General features: G+C 40.3%; 2 protein-coding genes across 7 annotated transcripts in view; one reads left to right on the top strand and one right to left on the bottom strand.

Moving 5' to 3' along the window:
• Positions 1–18,333, bottom strand: part of LOC129480896 (shieldin complex subunit 2) — a 146,513-nt gene that overhangs the window by 95,336 nt on the left and 32,844 nt on the right. The gene's annotated exons all lie outside the window — the stretch shown is intronic.
• LOC129480898 (glutamate dehydrogenase 1, mitochondrial) overlaps positions 1–18,333 on the top strand; it is a 42,317-nt gene that overhangs the window by 8,941 nt on the left and 15,043 nt on the right. For both annotated transcript variants that reach the window (XM_055275442.2, XM_055275443.2), the window contains exons 2-5: positions 7,298–7,378; positions 7,931–7,986; positions 9,305–9,368; positions 16,077–16,171. In XM_055275442.2, coding sequence (XP_055131417.1) covers positions 7,298–7,378; positions 7,931–7,986; positions 9,305–9,368; positions 16,077–16,171 — 296 coding nt within the window. The remainder of the gene's footprint in view (positions 1–7,297; positions 7,379–7,930; positions 7,987–9,304; positions 9,369–16,076; positions 16,172–18,333) is intronic.

Below are 18,333 nucleotides of genomic sequence, written 5' to 3'. Positions count from 1 at the left end.
CCATCTCAAATTATCATGTAGACTTGTAAATAATTTATATGAAACTGGATAGCTGAGGTTTCAAGCCTTTATCCCTTTGAAACTTTTTAATAACAAGTTACTGTTATCTTTTACTAAATCCAACTTTAAAGTCACCATTTTAACTAGCATCATTTCCGATTCCAAGACCTGTTTGGTGTGAAAGTGCAGCTAAGTTACTGTTAATCAAGATCAGAATAAGAGAATCTACCAAGAAAAATTAACAAAATCCCCCTTTTAATGTGTAATCTTCCATCCATCAGGCTGTAAGTTAACACAAAACAAAGCTGTATGTTTTATGGATATGTACATATATAATTGCAGGGAACATGATTTGGAAGGATATACACTTACATTGCTAAGAATAGTCACCCCTAAGGAGAAGACTGGGGTCACAAGTGGGAGTCAAGGGAGTCTTCGGCTTTCTTTTTGTATTTAAATTTTGATAGAAATACATACATAAGTATTATAATTTTAAATTTTTAATGAAAAAGTATTTTTCCTTTTTTCCTGTGATCTGTCAATAGGTTATATTTTTCTAATATCAGCTAAACATTTGCTTCCCAGAAAGCTTAGTTACCTCTTTAAAATTTATTCAGGTTAAAATAAAAGATTTAGACAGTGGATTAAAAATCTAAGATGGTGTTTGCCTACTTTATACAAAACAGTACATTGATGCTGCTAAAGCAATTAAAGTATAATTTTTCTGGTTTTTTTTTTTTTTTTTTTTTTTTTTGAGACGGAGTCTCACTCTCTGTCGCCCAGGCTGAAGTGCAGTGGTGCAATCTCTGCTCATTGCAACCTCCGTCTCCTAGGTTTAAGCGATTCTCCTGCCTCAGCCTCCCCAGTAGCTGGGATTACAGGTGTGCACCACCACGCCCAGCTAGTTGTGTTGTGTGTTTAGTACAGACAGGGTTTCACCATGTTGGCAAGGCTGGTCTCGAACTCCTACCTCAAATGATCTGCCCACCTCAGCCTCCCAAAGTTCTGGGATTACAGGCATGAGCCACCACGCCCAGCCTAAAGTGTCTACTTTTTCTTAGCTCCTATATGCAGTGCTCCTTCCCCATGCTGAATGTCTGAATTTTTATCTGAGACATAGTATTTCAGGAGGTCATTACTTGAGAGTTCCTCCCTGCTTCTAACCTTCCTCTCCTCATTTTAAGTTATGCTACATTATTGTGGGTTAGAAGGTACATTAATATTAAGTGAAAAAAATACAATCTGATGAGTAAGTGGCAAGAGTGTTAACTTATAAATATTAAGAGTTGTTCTGAGGCCTTTTTGCTTTTCTGGGGGTTCTGTGCTTCTGGTAGAACTCTTGGTTATTGAATAAATAGTTCCTGAAAAGTGAGAAAGTACAGCTGGAAATTAGATTTCTGATGAATAAATCAAACCCTATTAAGAGAAACAGGTTCAAGTAATTTTAAAACCACTTGAGTTTTCATAAATGTTTTGTTAATAACTAATTATAAAAAACTGACTCTAGCTGGAGGCTTTTGTGTGTTTGCTTTTGAGTCGGCTAGGAAAAGGAAAAAAAATTCAAGCTTAGTCAATTGTGGTTTTCACTGAATCTTTTTTAAAGTAATGAGCTGGTTTGTTTTCTTCATCACTATAGCAACTTAAGCTAGTTTTTGCTTTTGATTTTTATTTCTCCTAGAGAAACTTAGCATGCACTGCTCATTAGACTTGAGCATACTAAGGAATATCTGTGGTAATTAAGTTAAAAATCAGATCAGTGCTTTGTGCTGTATATAGTTGCAGATGTCTGCATTTCACTAATATTCTTTGGAAACATCTGGATACCAGTTAACATAAAATAACTGTTTAGTCGGTTTCTGTTCAGAATAGAAGGAATGATTTAAAAGTTCCCATTGTAGTACATACGTCATTCTATCCCTAGCCCTTCCTCCAGCTTTACTGAGATTGATAAATAATAAACGTCATGGGTGGTGTGTCTTTAGTTTCCTCTGGTGAGCTGGATGCACAGATTACTTTGTCAGCAGGGTGGCCTTGATTTTTAGGCCATGTTCTAATGGCATCAGTTCTGTGGCTGACACCTGTGTACCAAGCCCATTCACTGTCTAGCTTAGCCAGCCATGGACTCCTGGTCTTTGTTAAAAGTATTTACCTTCATTCCTACTAGCACAGTTGACCAAAGACCCAGTTGATCCCAAACACTAGTAATGCATCAGTGATTCTAACAGAGTTTTAAGATGTGTGGTGTGTGTGTGGTGTGTGTGTGTGTGTGTGTGTGTGTGTGTGTGTGTGTGTGTGTAGAGATGGGATTTCACTATGTTGTCCAGGCTGGTCTTAAACACCTGAGCTCAAGTTCTTCTGCCTCAGCCTCCCAATGTGCTAGGACTATGGGCATGAGCCACCATGCCTAACCCTCTAAGACTTGGGATACAAAAAATATAATTTACTTTCCTCCATTTCTGGAATAAAACATCTCTTCCTTCCTCCTTCTAGTTTCTTTTCTGTGCCCCTGTTTGATCTCTGTTGGTCCTGTTCACCTTCAGCCTTCTCTGCTGAAGGAGGAAAGGCTTGGTTTTATAAAAAGTGACAATATTCAGACCACATAAGATCCTTCTTGCTTAATTTTGGCTTAAATATTTTAAGATTTCCTGATTTTCTTGTATGTATATGTATTTACCTATTATTTGACTTTTTTGAACAACTTCAAATTGAGTATATTTGAATGAGAGTAGGCATTCAAAAGTGCTAGGCTTCCCCTGCCTTTCAGAACTTTGAGGCATATGTCACATCATTTTGTCCTTCACATTCTCCAGTTGTGCTAATTTTTCCCAATCCATTGAGTTAAGTAGAGTACCTTCCTTTTTGCAGTCATATTCTTACTTTTTTTTTTTTTTTTATGTTTTTGAGACAGAGTCTCAAACTGTTGCCCAGGCTGGAATGCAGTGGTACAATCTCAGCTCTCTGTAACCTCCACCTTAGCCTTGTGAGTAGCTGGGACTACGGGAGTGTGCCACCATGCCCAGCTAATTTTTGTATTTTCAGTAAAGATGGGGTTTCACCATATTGGCCAAGCTGGTCTCAAACTCCTGACCTCAAGTGATCTGCCCTGTTCGGCCTCCCGAAGTGCTGGGATTATAGGCGTGAGCCACCACATCCGGCCCCTACTTAAATCTCTTAGTGTCCCTTAGAATGTAGTTAAGACTTATTTTCAGGTGACAGTATATTTTTGATAGTTATCTTTGGTTTCCAAACCCAGAGAAGGAAGAGTAACTGGCATTTTCTGTGTGTGGGTACATTGTGTCTTATTGGAGATTGTTTTGTCTCAAGTATTGCTGCAGAGTATTTTATTAATGGGTGCACTTTAAAATTTTTTGTTTTTCAGATTAACAGTTTAGGTAGCCCAGTACTCGATATTTGCCAATTTCTAGAATTAAAAACATGTATGTATCACTGGTTAACTAGAAATTTAAAATGAAAATGTTTCTTCTTTAGCCCAGGCAATATCACTTGCATTCATTTCTATCCCCTCCCTGTCCCTGCTCTGTTGGCTCTGGGGCTTCTTCCACTAAGCTGGTACTTTCTTTATAGCTCCTCCTGTGCTTTTATTTGTTCATAGCCTACAGAAAATGCCTGTGCTGTAAGAGGTAATTTGTGAAACTGCTTCTCTTCACTGTTCAGCAGTTGAGCTCTCGAAATGGGTGTAGCTGGGAAAGAGAATTTAACTTTACAAACAAGAATTCCTGGGTTCCATCCAGCGGAACATGTCTTTTGTTCTACACACACAGTTTCTGACTCATATCATTCCATGACTTATGACAAAATGGACATTTTTGTTTACACTGTTGTGTGGAAGGAGGGGTCTGGTTTCTAATTTTTAATAACATCTATTTCTAGAATATTAGGCTTGACATTTGAATGCTTCTGTTTGATTTATGAATATCATTGGTTCCAGCAGTTTTTAGCTCCCCACTAAATGCAAGTTAAAATTTTTAAGTTTCTAAGTTGAAAGAAAGTAACTTTTCCTCCACTTAAGAAAGCAAGGAAAATTAAAAATAATGTAGTGATGACTTCCACAGGCTCTAAAAGAGCAATGGAAAAAGTGATTTATGTGTGGGAGAAGAAATACTAGTTCTTAATTAATACATTGTTTTACCACTTCCCGTGAATTTATGTAGAAGTAATGAAACCAAGGTTTTTTAAGTCATTTGTTCAAACTCCTGTCAGTTTAGACTTTTTAATTGCATTGTTACATGCCGTTACTTTGTAATACTTGTTATAGCAGTGGTAATAGTTGAGATTTGCCTGTTGACCACTTGCAGGACACCATGCCAGATTCCCCATGTGCAATGTTCCTCTCAGTTGTGACACCCATCCTAGGAGAGCGGCTTTAGCACCCCTCCATGCAAGGAGATGGTGCAGACTGGGTCGCCTGGGCACAGCACCTGACCATTTCCCTGGCTTAGTGTAGTTATCATTAAATAATATGTGGTATTACTTAGAAGCTATTTTGAATAATTTGAAAAGCACATTTTAGTGTTTAAACAATTTTTTTTTTTTTTTTTTTTTTTTTTTTTGAGAAAAGGTCTGGCTCTGTTGCTGGGATGCAGTGCAGTGACCTGAGTGTAGCTCACTGCAGCCTGCAACTCCTGGGCTCAAGCGATTCTCCTGCCCCAGCCTCCTGAGCATCTGGGACTACACGCACATGCCCCCACGCCCAACTTTTTTTTTTTTTTTTTAAGATACAAATGATTCATCTTAATATTATTTACAGGTTTTTTTTTCCTTTTCTGTGGGCCTTATCTGACTGGAAATTCTTTTTAAATTTTTTATTTTTTAAATTGTAAATTGATTAATTGTAGATATATATTTATGAGGTACAAAGTAATTTTATGAATACAACATTGCATAATTAAGTCAAGCTGATTAACCTGTTCACCACAGGAAACAATTGCAAATAATTATCATTTTTTCTGGTGAGAACATCTGAAATTTACTCAGTGATTTTGAAATGTGCAGTACTTTTTGTTGTTGTAGAAATGAGGTCTCACTATGTTGGCCAGGCTGGTTTCAAACTCCTGAGCTCAAGTGATCCTCCGACCTCAGCCTTCCAGTGTTGGGATTACAAGCGTGAACTACCATGTTGGGCCAAATGTATAATCTATTATTATTTACTGTATTCACCATGCTATGCAATCTATCTCAAAGAAACTTATTCCTCCTGTCTAATTGAGGCTTTGTACCCTTTGACCAACATCTCCCTGTCACCCCCATCCCCAATTTTGTATACTCTGAGTCCTTTCATGATATGTATGGAGGCTTATGGTAAGTTATTTAAAACAACATGTATGTCAAAATTTTTTGTGGCCATAGCTTTCCTTTTTTAAATTTTAAGAGTCAGAATATTCATATATTTATTCAGCATGTATTTGAGTGCCTAATATATGCCATTTTCTATGTTAGGAACCGGGAATTAAAGCAGTGAACAAAACAAAATCTGCCCTCATGGTGCTAACTTGCCAGGTAGGGAAGCCAGATAATAAACACATGTATAATGCAAAGTCAGTAATAATAAACAATTTGAAGAAACAAGTAAGGTAGGAGAGGCAGGAAAGTGGGAGTGAGAAAGATGTGCTCTTTTAAATACAGTGGTCAGGGAGAGCCGCTCAGAATGAAGTTTTTAACAGAGACCTGAATGAAATGGGGGAGTGAGCCATACAGCTATCTGCTGTGTGCTAGAAAAATTACCTGTAATTTTGCATTCTGAAAGTTTAATAATGAGTACATTTATTTCACAATTTGAGAATCAGTTATATACAAGATATAGTTCTAAGCACATACTCCTCTAAATATAATTTGTTTTTACAGTAGACCAAATAAGTATGTTCAGCTTAGAATATGCTCTTTATGATCATGTGTACGATAAATAAATTATCTTAAAACATTATCAATATTAAGGTTGATGTTTTCAGAAACATATAAAAAAGCTAGCTTTTAAAATTGACTAGGGAAGTTCTCTCAAACTGCCAGTCCATGAGATATTGTATATTTTCTGTCTGAAAAACTTTTATTCTCAGAATTCTTTAAAAGAGCTGTCCCTGGGGCTCCCATTACTTACCTGTGACTCCCAGTGGAAATCGTACCCAGCCCCTCAAGGGGGCTGAATCTGTTGGGAGTGGGAAGGTAGAAAAAATGCTGCAGCTTCTTGTGGGTATCCTTCACACACAAATACCCAGTGCCCCAAGCACTGTGCAGTCAAACATCAACCCCGCTCACACTTTCCTCCTTGGGATTGAGAAGCAATGGATTATAGAGAAAGAAAGGTGGCTTAGCACTCCGAAACTTCGAAGAGTAATTGACCAAGATCCCCAAAGCCAAAGCGGTGGGCATCCCCACTTTCTGTATACCCTATACCAACACCTAATGGCTACTAGATACAGGGGCACTAGTACCTGTCTGCTTGGCTACCTGCCCTCCTTGCAGAAGTGGTGAAGGGAATCACTCAACCTCAGGAAGGGAAGATGGCTTTCTCATCTTCAGATTGAAAGAGGTTGGCAGTGGGTGAGGAGAATAACAGGTAAGGATCTCTTTCAGTATACCCATTTGAAGCCAAAACCTCTGTTTAGACATATGGTATTTTGAACCTGGTGACTATTCATTGCCCATGTTTGTGAATTATCAGAAAGCAGAATTCTTGCCAGGCACAGTGGCTCATGCCTGTAATCCCAGCACTTTGGGAAGCCAAGGTGGGAGGATCACTTGAGCGCAGGAGTTTGAGACCAGCCTGGGCAACATGGTGAAATCCTGTCTCTACAAGAAATTCACACATTAGCTGGGCATGGTGGCATGCACTTGTGATCCCAGCTACTCAGGAGGCTGAAGTGGGAGGATTACCTGAGCCCAGGAGGTTGAAGCTACAGTAAGCCATGTCTGTGCCACTACACTCAGCCTGAGCAACAGAGCAAGACCCTGTTTCCCACCCCTACCGCCCCACCCCCCCCCCCCCGCAAAAAAAGCAAGCTGAATTCTTGAACTGCCTGCAACCAGGTCACCCAAACCAAAGGTAAAAGGAACATTAAAAAGCCTTCTGGAAAGTGTACAGAAATTCATTACAGGGTGATTTTCATGGTGTTCTGACGTACGAGCTGCTTCAAGTGTTTTTGGACATAGCTTGGGTGTAAAACGTAAAAAGTGGATATTTTCAATTTGTAGCTTGCTTTTTTGAAGCTTACTTAAGTTTGTTCTAAATATAACCCCTTCTTTCTCACCCACCCCAACACATTTTTTTTAAAAACACCACCAGGTATCCGTTACAGCACTGATGTGAGTGTAGATGAAGTAAAAGCTTTGGCTTCTCTGATGACATACAAGTGTGCAGTGGTTGGTAAGTGATCGCTTTTCTTGCTGACTAATGAGAACTCTGGGGAAATATGTTTACACACATGTTACTGTTAAGATGCTATAGAAATATACCTTATCAAAACTGATTTTTTTTAAGTTGTACTCTTTAAGACCTGCATCATTTTTCAATTAGTCTAAATTAAGATACAGCCTTTATTTTTACATGGGGGATTTTTTAAAATAGGAGATAATTGGATTTTAAGTCTAGATCTTTGTTTTCAATTCTTCAACACATTCTGTAAATAAGACCAAATTATAGTAGAAGGATAGTAAATAAGCTATTATCTTTTAGAAGTGGTAAAGAGCACTGATTAAATATATATTAGAACTTGGCTAGCCAATTTTATTGAACAATTTTTGTTCAATAAAATGTTGTTTAAAGTACAGTTTAGAAAATGATGGTAGGTTTATTTCTTGAATTTTCAGAAATTGAAGCTTAAAGCATCACATGTTTCTCTAATATTGTGTGGTGCTTTCTGTCATTTTACTTTTTTAACATTTATATGGAATAGCAACCATCAGCCTTCTCTTTCAGATGTGCCGTTTGGAGGTGCTAAAGCTGGTGTTAAGATCAATCCCAAGAACTATACCGTAAGTATGAAAGTGATACTTTTTTTTTTATTGTTGTTGTTTTTGTTTTTTTGAGACAGAGTCTTGCTCTGTTGTCGGGGCCGGAATACAATGGCATGATCTCGGCTCACTGCAACGTCCGCCTCCCGGGTTCAAGCAATTCTCCTTGATCCAGTAACTGGGATTACAGGTGCACGCCACCATGCCCGACTAATTTTTGTATTTTTAGTAGAGAGGGGATTTCACCATGTTGGCCAGGCTGTTCTTGAACTCCTGACCTCAGGTGATCCACCTGCCTTGGCCTCCCAGAGTGCTAGGATTGCGGCATGAGCCACCGCACCCGGCCTCAAAGTGACATTTGTGCACACAGTGCATTTATGAAGGACTTGAAATTGCTAGGCTTCTCTGTATCCCCCATATCAGTGAGATCAGTAGTCCCCATTGCTTTTCAAATGGAATAGAAAAATGTAAAGAATTAACTCATAGAATGTTTTGCCATACAAAGATCACCTACTTAATATCTATATCCTTTATCATTTTCTGTTTTGTTTGGTTTTGTTTTTATGAGTCTTTTGGTTTTACTTTTTTGCTTTTTGTTTTATTATTTTCTTACTTAGTTAAAAGGTAATTAATATCTTCATATTGTTAGACACTTATACCCATATTTAAGAACTACTGTGATCTGATTAGCCAGGCGTAGTGGTGCACACCTGTGATCCCAGCTACCTGGGAGGCTCAGGCATGAGAATTGCTTGAACCCAGGAGGCAGAGATTGGCCAAGATTTCACCGCTGCACTCCAGCCTGGGTAACAGAGCAAGACTGTTTCAAAAAGAAAAAAGTATTACTGTGATCTGAAGTTTTTATGTCAGGATCTCATTCTAGTAACAAATATATTAACTAAGACTATAAAAACCTTACTTTTTATCCAGTCAGTTCCAAGTTAATTCAAACTGATTGTCACCATGCTTTACATAATACTAAATTGTCTATATACAAACATAAATGGATGATTTTTATTCTCTTTAAAATTCACCATTTAAATGGAATTTAATTATATTTAAATTAATGTTAATTAAGATTTAGTATGTTTTTCAGTAGGGAATTAATAGGATGGGAATTTGAGCCCTAGTTCTACTATCTTGTTTTTATAACCTACTCTTTTGATCCCTTATTTTCTCACCTTTAAAATGGCAATGCCTACTTTATGAGTTGTTCTAAGGATTACATGAGAAGACATATGAAAATGTAGTATAAATAGAAAATAAGATACTAGCTATAATCTCAAGCGATTTTTATATCAATTTTTTCTTTTTTTGTTGTTGTTTTCTTATTTTACAGGATAATGAATTGGAAAAGATCACAAGGAGGTTCACCATGGAGCTAGCAAAGAAGGGCTTTATTGGTATGTGTAGCCACAATAGTTTTTGGTATAAAGTGGGAACATCTAAAAAAAAATTTTTTTTTTTTTTTGAGATGGAGTCTCACTCTGTTGCCCAGACTAGAGTGCAGTGGTGTGATCTCGTCCGCCTCCTGGGTTCAAGCAATTCTCTTGTTTCAGCCTCCCAAGTAGCTGAGATTACAGGCATGTGTCACCACACCCAGCTGATTTTTGTATTTTTACTAGAGATGGGGTCTTGCCATGTTGGTCGGGCTGGGCTTGAACTCCTGACATCAGGTAATCCACCCATCTCGGACTCCCAAAGTGCTGGTATTACAGACATGAGCCACTGTGCCCAGCCTCCTACTATTTGTTATAGGAGCTTTTGCCAGACATACAACATTTCTGAAGATACTAGTCTTCGTTTGCTTGATGGTTTTGTATCTTACTATTATCTGTGTTTATATGTTCTTTGTGCGCAATCCGAATATTCTTTTCTATGATATGTAAGTATTTGTCATGTACCCTTTAATTTTCAAGCAGTTTAAACCTATATATTTTTTTGTGTAGAAGGCTTCTAATTTGTTAGAATAGAATATACATAATTACTTAATAGAATGGTTGCCCTATCAGTATAGTTAATAGAATGTTAATAGTTACTGCCAGGCGTGGTGGCTCACGCCTGTAATCCCAGCACTTTGAGAGGCCGAGGCAGGCGGATCACGAGGTCAGGAGATCGAGACCATTCTGGCTAATGGGGTTTAGTAGGAACCCCATCTCTACTAAAAACACAAAAAATTAGCCGGGCGTGGTCACGGGCACCTGTAGTCCCAGCTACTCAGGAGGCTGAGGCAGGAGAATGGCATGAACCCGGGAGGCGGAGCTTGCAGTGAGCCAAGATCACACCACTACACCCCAGCCTGGGCAACAGAGCAAGACTCCGTCTCAAAAAAAAAAAGAATGTTAATTGTTACTTAATAGAATACTTGCCCTATCAATATCAGTATAGTTAAACAAAATAAGGTCTACTTAAATAGGAAATAAAGTGTATTTTTCTCTACTTTCCTTTCTTAGCATTTCCCCCACAAGTTCCTATGAAATTAAACTATAAAGGCTGGGCATGGTGGCTGGGGCTTGTAATCCCAGCATTTTTGGAGGCTGAGGTGGGAGGATCACTTGAGCCTGGAAGTTTGAGACTACCCTGGGCAATATAGCAAGACCCCATTTCTACAAAAAATGAAGACATCCAAGCGTGATGGTGCATGCCTGTGGTCCCAACTACTAAGATGGGAGGATCCCTTAAGCCTGGGAGGTTGAGGCTGCAGTGAGCTGTGATTTTGCCACTACATTCTGGCCTGCCACACTCTGGCCTGAGTGACAAAACGAGACCACATCTCAAGAAGAAAGAGAAAAGAAATAAAGCTATTCAGATTCATTTTTAGGAAAAAAAAGTCATGAAATAAATGTCATGAAATAACCTAATATAGAAATATAAACTAAGTCTAGGTAACTCTAAAACTTGACTAGATTTGGCCTATCTTTCATAATAAAAGGCATTTGGGCCTTTGACGTGCCGCATACCCAGCACTACTGTGAACTTGTGCATCATTACACGGAGCCTGTTAACATGAGTTAACTATCTCACTCACTTTTATAGGAGTGCCTACTGATTCTGAGATACGGTGAATTGAAGTCATGTTCAGCCTGTTAATACCCTTCATAATTTTTAAAAGGTCTTTCCTCTTCGCCTAAATCTCAAACACATTTTATAGTCTTAAATGGTTTCAGACTTTATTCAGTCATATTTATCGCCCATATCTGCAATATCTCCAGCTTAATTTTATCAGTCTTGACAAGTACCTAATAATTCCAAAGGTCAAAAAGTGATTCATTGGAATACTGAAAGAAAACACATCTTAAACTCTAGTAATTTGATTTATTTGCTTAATGTGCAAAAGCCTCATTGACCCAGGATGCAGCTAAATTGACATCTTGGCCCAGACATCTTTGAAGCCTAGGAGGTAGGCAAAGGGAGTTTTTTCTCTCACTCCTCGGCAAACCTTCAAATTTGATGTTATTTATCTGTTATTTCCTGACTTCCCATTCCACAGACAGTGTCAGATTGAGGCTCAGACCTGAGCCTGAACCCTGATCCTGTCACATGTGTGTTTAGCATCAGCTTGTAAATTTCTGCAAAACAAAAGAAAAAAAGAGGCTGGGATTTTGATAGGAATTGCATTGAATCTGTACACTAATTTGTGGAGTATTGCCATATTCCCCACCTTCCCCAAAAAGGTTTTGCCCTTTCACCCAGGCTGGAGTACCAGGCAGCAGTCACTGCAACCTTGACCTCCTGGGCTCAAGCAATCCTCTCACCCCACCCTCCCAAGTAGCTAGAACCACAGGGGTGCGCAACTGTGCCTAGCTAATTTTTCAATATTCTGTAGAGAGAAGGTCTCGTCACGTATCCCAGACTGGTCTCAAACTCCTGAGCTCAAGCAATCTTCCCACCTCAGCTTCCCCAAATTCTGGGATTATAGGCATGAGCCACTGCACCTGAGCAGTATTGCCATCTTAACCATATTAAGCCTTCCAATGCTGAATATGAGATGTCTTTCCATTTATTTAGGTCTCTTGATTTCTTTCAATGATGTTTTGTAGTTCTCACTGTAGAAGTCTAGAAGTCTTACGCAGAAGTCTTGCAACTAAATATTTTATTCCTTTTAATGCTATTGTAAGTGACATTGGTCTATAGTTTTCTTATGATGTCTTTGTCTAATCTTTGTATCAGGACAATTCTAGCCTCATGGAATGAGTTGAGGAGTGTTCTTTCCTCTTCTGCTTTTGGAAAAGCTTTTGAAAGGTCAATGTTCATTCTCTTGTGTGAGTGTAAATATCACCTATGTAAAGTTCTGCAGGACCCTGATGTCTCCACCCTTCTCATCCCCTTGTATCTCTGTGTACCAAAATTACCCTTTCATCTCCTACTCTATAGTCACATGCTATTAGAAAAGTTGCTTTTTTTTTTTTTTTTTTTTTGAGATGGAGTCTCGCTCTGTGGCCCAGGCTGGAGTGCAGTGGCGCAATCTCAGCTCACGGCAAGCTCCGCCTCCCGGGTTCACGCCATTCTCCTGCCTCAGCCTCTGCAAGTAGCTAGGACGACAGACGCCCCACCATCACGCCCCGCTAATTTTTTGTATTTTTAGTAGAGACGGGGTTTCACCGTGGTCTCGATCTCCTGACCTCGTGATCCGCCCGCCTCGGCCTCCCAAAGTGCTGGATTACAAGCGTGAGCCACCGTGCCCGGCCGAAAAGTTGCTTTTTTAAAAAAGATTAACTTCTGCCTCATACCTGTTCTCTATATAAGAATTTACCTGTTAGGCCGCGCGTGGTGGCTTATGCCTGTAATCCCAGCACTTTGGGAGGCTGAGGCGGGTGGATCACCTGAGGTCAGGAGTTCGAGACCAGCCTGGCCAACATGGTAAAACCCCGTCTCTACTAAAAATAAAAAAAAAATTAGCCAGGCGGGTACCTGTAATCCCAGCTACTCAGGAGGCTGAGGCAGGAGAATTGCTAGAACCTGGAAGGCAGAGGTTGCACTGAGCCGAGATCATGCCATTGTACTCCAGCCTGGGCAACAAGAGTGTAACTCCATCTCAAAAAATAAAAATTTTAAAAAAACAAAAAGAATATATCTGTTATTCAGGAACTACTTGTTTTTTGTTTTTGTTTTTGTTTTTGAGATGGAGTCTTGCTGTGTCACCCAGGCTGGAGTGCAGTGGCACGATTGCGGCTGACTGCAAGCTCCGCCTCCCAGGTTCATGCCATTCTCCTGCCTCAGCCTCCCAAGAAGCTGGGACTACAGGCGCCCGCCACCACGCCCGGCTAATTTTTTGTATTTTTAGTAGAGACAGGGTTTCACTGTGTTAGCCAGGATGGTCTCCATCTCCTGACCTGGTGATCCACCCGCCTTGGCCTCCCAAAGTGCTGAGATCACAGGTGTGAGCCACCGCACCCAGCCTCAGGAACTACTTGTAATCTGTGCATCCCTATACATTAGTTTTGTATGGAGTAGAAAACTCATAAGCCTAATAATTAATACCTTGTGATTTTGTTTTGGATGGCAGAAGCTATTTCACGTTTAGCATGTATAGACTGTTTTTGAGAAGGATTTTATCATTACGTGTTTCTGATTTACAAACCATGTGTTTCAGACTTGCCACTTGCCAGAGCCCTTCTCCAGTTGGAATTGTTTTTTGTTTTTTTGATTTTGAGACAGAGTCTTGCTCTGTCACCAGGCTAGAGCTCTGTGGTGTGATCTCAGCTCGCTGCAACGTCTGCCTCCCTGGTTCAAGCAATTCTCCTGCCTCAGCCTCCCAAGTAGCTGGGACTATGGGCACGCGCCTCCACCCCCAGCTAATTTTTGTATTTTTAGTAGAGACGGGGTTTCACCACGTTGGCCAGGATGGTCTCTCTATCTTGACCTCGTTATCAGCCCACCTCGGCCTCCCAAAGTGCTGGGATTACAGGTGTGAACCACTGCGCCCAGCCAGTTTTTTGTTTTTTAAATGTATTGTTTAATCAAGACAGGATCTCACTATGTTGCCCAGGCTTGTCTCAAATTCCTGGGCTCAAGCCATCTTCCTGCCTCGGCCTCCCAAAGTGCTGGGATTACAGGCATAAGCCACTGCCCCAGCCTAGTTGGAATTGTTGTTTGAGGTAACAAGCTTATTTAATCCTAAAGCAAGCATAATACTTTTGTAGATACCTCTAGAAAGATTCAGGACCAATTTGTCATTTGTATATTGGGAGAAAAGAAGTGGTTAAACAAGTTGTACTGACCTCCAGCAGAGAGGTATGTCACTAAAGGAATGGAAAGTGAGCAAATAGGAGCTGGAGAGCACCAGAGAGCCCTTTTGTCAGTGGATGAGGCTAGAATATGGCATTAGTCTTTCCAAGTGCTGTGTGGGGTTAGACTTCACGAGATTTTGTTGTTGTTGTTGTTGTTGTTGTCGTTGACTTCATGAGAGTTTTAAGGTGACTAAGGGAAAGGGTGCTAAGACATAGAGTTACAGATTAGGTGGGAAGTGGAGAGGGTCAGGGTGTAAAAAGCGATCCTTGACCATTTCAGAGTTGTCTTATACCGGCCCTGTATCCATTACATCACAGCTTGTTCAAAAAAGTTTATTATTTAGGCCTTGGGCCCCTGAGTTATAGGAAAACATTACAATATACTGATTCTGTTGACTAAAAAGTAAAATTTATAGTAATAATTGGGTACAGCCCTTAGAAAGACCTTTAATTATTTTATGGGGAAGACATAATAGTTTAATAGTTTAACTTTTTTTTTTTTTTTTTTTTGAGACAGAGTCTTAATCTGTCACCCAGGCTAGACTGCACTGGTGCGATCTTGGCTCACTGCAACCCCCACCTCCTCCATTCAAGCAATTCTCCTGGCTCAGCCTCCCGAGTAGCTGGAATTACAGACATGTGCCACCATGCCGGCTAGTTTTTGTATTTTTAGTAAAGACAGGGTTTCACCATGTTGGTCAGGCTGGTCTCGAACTCCTGGCCTCGTGATCTGCCCTCCTCAGCCTCCCAAGGTGCTGGGATTACAGGTGTGAGCCACTGTGCTCAGCCTAATAGTTTAACCATTTTTTAAGTTGTGTTTTTCGTTTTGTAAAAATGAGTTTGTATTTTACAGTTGAAATAATATAGAAAGTTATAAACAATATATATATGAGGGGAAGAGAGAAAGGGGAAGAGAAAAAAATTGTAAGTGGGAACATGTTATACATGCTGTATGAAACCTGCCTTTTTCCATATGTATGTTCATGATAATTCCAGGTAATTTACATGGATGTAAGTTATCCTTTTTAATGGCTGTTTAGTACTTTGCATAGGTATACCATATTTCATTTAATTGGCATACAAGATAATTAGGTTGTTTTTATTTTTACTGTGTTTGAGAGGAGTATTTCTGCACCTTTACAGATTTGAGTGAGCATCACTTAACATGTTTTTATCAGAGATCTTACTGTAGCTGTCAGTAGTAGTGCAGTCAGTGATTCCTGTTATTGCCTGTAAGCTAATTTGTTAGCCTAAAACTTTAATTTCCTATGATCTGAGGAACTGAAAGCTAAGGCCTAAAACCTTATATGTGCTGAGTGTCGAATAATAGGTCACAGCCACATTCTTCCACAAGTAAAAATAATATGGGGCTTAACACAATTGCTTTAGCAATATGATCTTCTCCCCTTTTTCTCTACTTGATAAGGAGGGCTTATACCCCCACTAAGCAGCATGTTACTCTGCCATGTCATAGATGTCAACTCCGTAACCATAATAATCCTGCTTATATAGAACACAATGGTACTGTTATCTCTAATTGCATGTTAGTGAAATGAGGTCAAGAGAGGCTAAACTGATTAGCCTGTGGTCACACAATCAGAAATCCTATGGAGTGGCTTATATCTGTTGTGCATAGCTAACTTCCAAACATATAGCAAGTAAATGCCAGAGAGATAAATTATTATGTAATGTTGTATGTGTCTGCGTTTTATAGTGAAACATTTAATGAATATTTCTAGGACTTTGATTAGCTACCTAAATGAGATCTAAAGTTTTCTAGCCATGGTAACTTGGTTATTGCAGAGACTTGCATGGATCTTTGTGTTCGAGAAGAATTTTTCTTAAAAACTGATGCACTATTCTTTCCCTGTGCCCCCGCAGGTCCTGGCATTGATGTGCCTGCTCCAGACATGAGCACAGGTGAGCGGGAGATGTCCTGGATCGCTGATACCTATGCCAGCACCATAGGGCACTATGTGAGTACCCACTGGAAGCCCCAAGGCTTCTGCATTTGCTCTCTACAAGAATTAACAGTTTGACTGATTATATCAAAAGTTGAGAATCGCTGGATTTTTCTCTCATTCAATCATAATCTTGATGTGCATATTATTTTATGTCTACTTGTCTATTCTTAAATCGTAATGAACACGGATTGAGCTTTACTTATATGCTACCCTATGCTTGTCACTGGAACAGGACACTTACTGACCAGGGCAGCCCACTATGCTAAGACACTAGAACATACATCAAGAAGCATTCAATTCTGATTTTTCCCTCAGAGGGCTTCCATTTAAGGAGGAACTAAGGCGCATAAGCAGATAAGGTATGGAAATAATGTAATACAACAGTGGAGATTATGAATTCTGAAATAAGACTTTCTAGAGGAGATATTTGGGCTAGACCTTGAAAATGGGTAGAATATGAACATTTAGAGATTTGCAGGATAAGAGGAAGAGAAACAACAGAGTTCAGATTGTCTGAAGGTAAGACATATTTATAAAGGTAATAGAAAGTAAGAGTGAAGGCTGGATGCAGTGGCTCATTCCCATAATCCCAGCCCTTTGGGTGGCCAAGGCAAGTGGATCACCTGAGCCCAGGAGTTCGAGACCAGCCTGGACAACATGGGGAAACCCTGTCTTTCCAAAAAATACAAAAATTAGCCAAGCATGGTGGTATACACCTATAATCCCAGCTACCTGGGAGGCACGCCTGAGCCCAGGAAGTTGAGGCTGCAGTGAGCCGTGGTTGCACCATGGCGCTCCAGCCTGGGCAATAGAGTGAGACCCTGTCTCAAAACAAAAGAAAGTAAGAATGAAGAGGTAAATGAACCAGGACAAAAACACCAAGCCCCAGTGTTTGTGTTTTACATGGTAGTCAGTGGAGAAATTTTGCTGATCCTTCCTGGGGAAGAATAGGCTGGCAGCAATGTCCAGCTGTGCTGGCGCCAGGAGAGAACCTCCTGTGGTGTCAGTGCCTTTCCACCAAGCCCAGGAGCCAGAGGACCAGGAGAAGAGCATTGGCACGTGAGGCACGTGACAGAGAGACTCGGCAAAACTGGATTGGATATATGTGGAATTAAGGAAAGGGACCAGGCTGAGTCACAGAGAACCGGGAGAACCTGAGTCTGGGGACTGAGCAGAGGTAGTACCACAGAACTGAACATGAGAGGAAACATAACTCCTGTCCCTGGAAGGGGTGCAACCTTAAAAAATGAAACATTTGAGGAGTAAGAAGAGAAATTGAGTCAAAAAATACATTTATGCCTACTACATGCAGGGCCATGTGTAAGCAATGTGTTCACTACAATTGGGATAAATTGCTAGAAGTTGTTTTGAAGCTATGAAAAAGAATCACAGGCCCATCCAGTCCTTTAAATCCTTTCAAGGTAAGGTCAGAAAAAGCCTCCTAGGAGATAAAACCTTCTGGTCTGCACTCAGACGGGTGTGTGGACGTGGACTAGGGGAGGGATAGTGGCAAGTGTTTGGAACAGAAGGAAGTACCTGAGGGAAGGTTCTGAAGTTCAGAAGCTGGGTGAACTTGGGAGGCTAACGACTGACTACTGTGGCCAGAGTTGAGAAAGAGAAAGGTGGGATAAGAAAGGCCAGTAGAAAAAAGGGTCAGGCCAGGTTACTGCTTGGTAGATGACCATGAGAACTTTGGTCTTTGTCCTGAAAACAGAGGGAAACCAGCAAAGAGCTGGTTTCAAGCAGGTGTGACACAGCTAAGTGTGCATTTGAAGACTTGAGGGCAGGAGACTACTACAGGGGCCCGGACTGCAAGGGGATAAGGAGAGGGAAGCAGGGCATGAAGTATAGCCTCCAACTAAGATAAATCGCACTGGAGAGAAGCAGAAAGAAGACAGCTTGAAAAGTGGCTGTTACCCAAAGAAAAAGGTTTTTATTGTCTTTTGGCATGTTTATTGGCTGTAAGACACAGATTCACCAGTGCAAGAGATAGACAATGCTGAAGAGATGCAGGCTGGTAGAGGTAGTGAAGTCCCCCGAGGGAATAAAGGCCTCGGGAGTTCTTTTCATAGTGAAAAGATGGGCCTTGGAGAAGAGGAAGAATGTGGAAATGGGGACATTTCCTGAAGTGATGTCATGCCGTGGCTGGGAACATGGGCAGACCACCTGAAGTC

The sequence above is a fragment of the Symphalangus syndactylus genome, chromosome 4 (genome assembly GCF_028878055.3).
Source record: "Symphalangus syndactylus isolate Jambi chromosome 4, NHGRI_mSymSyn1-v2.1_pri, whole genome shotgun sequence".
Lineage (NCBI taxonomy): Eukaryota > Metazoa > Chordata > Mammalia > Primates > Hylobatidae > Symphalangus > Symphalangus syndactylus.
This window is presented reverse-complemented; position numbering and strand designations above follow the sequence as displayed.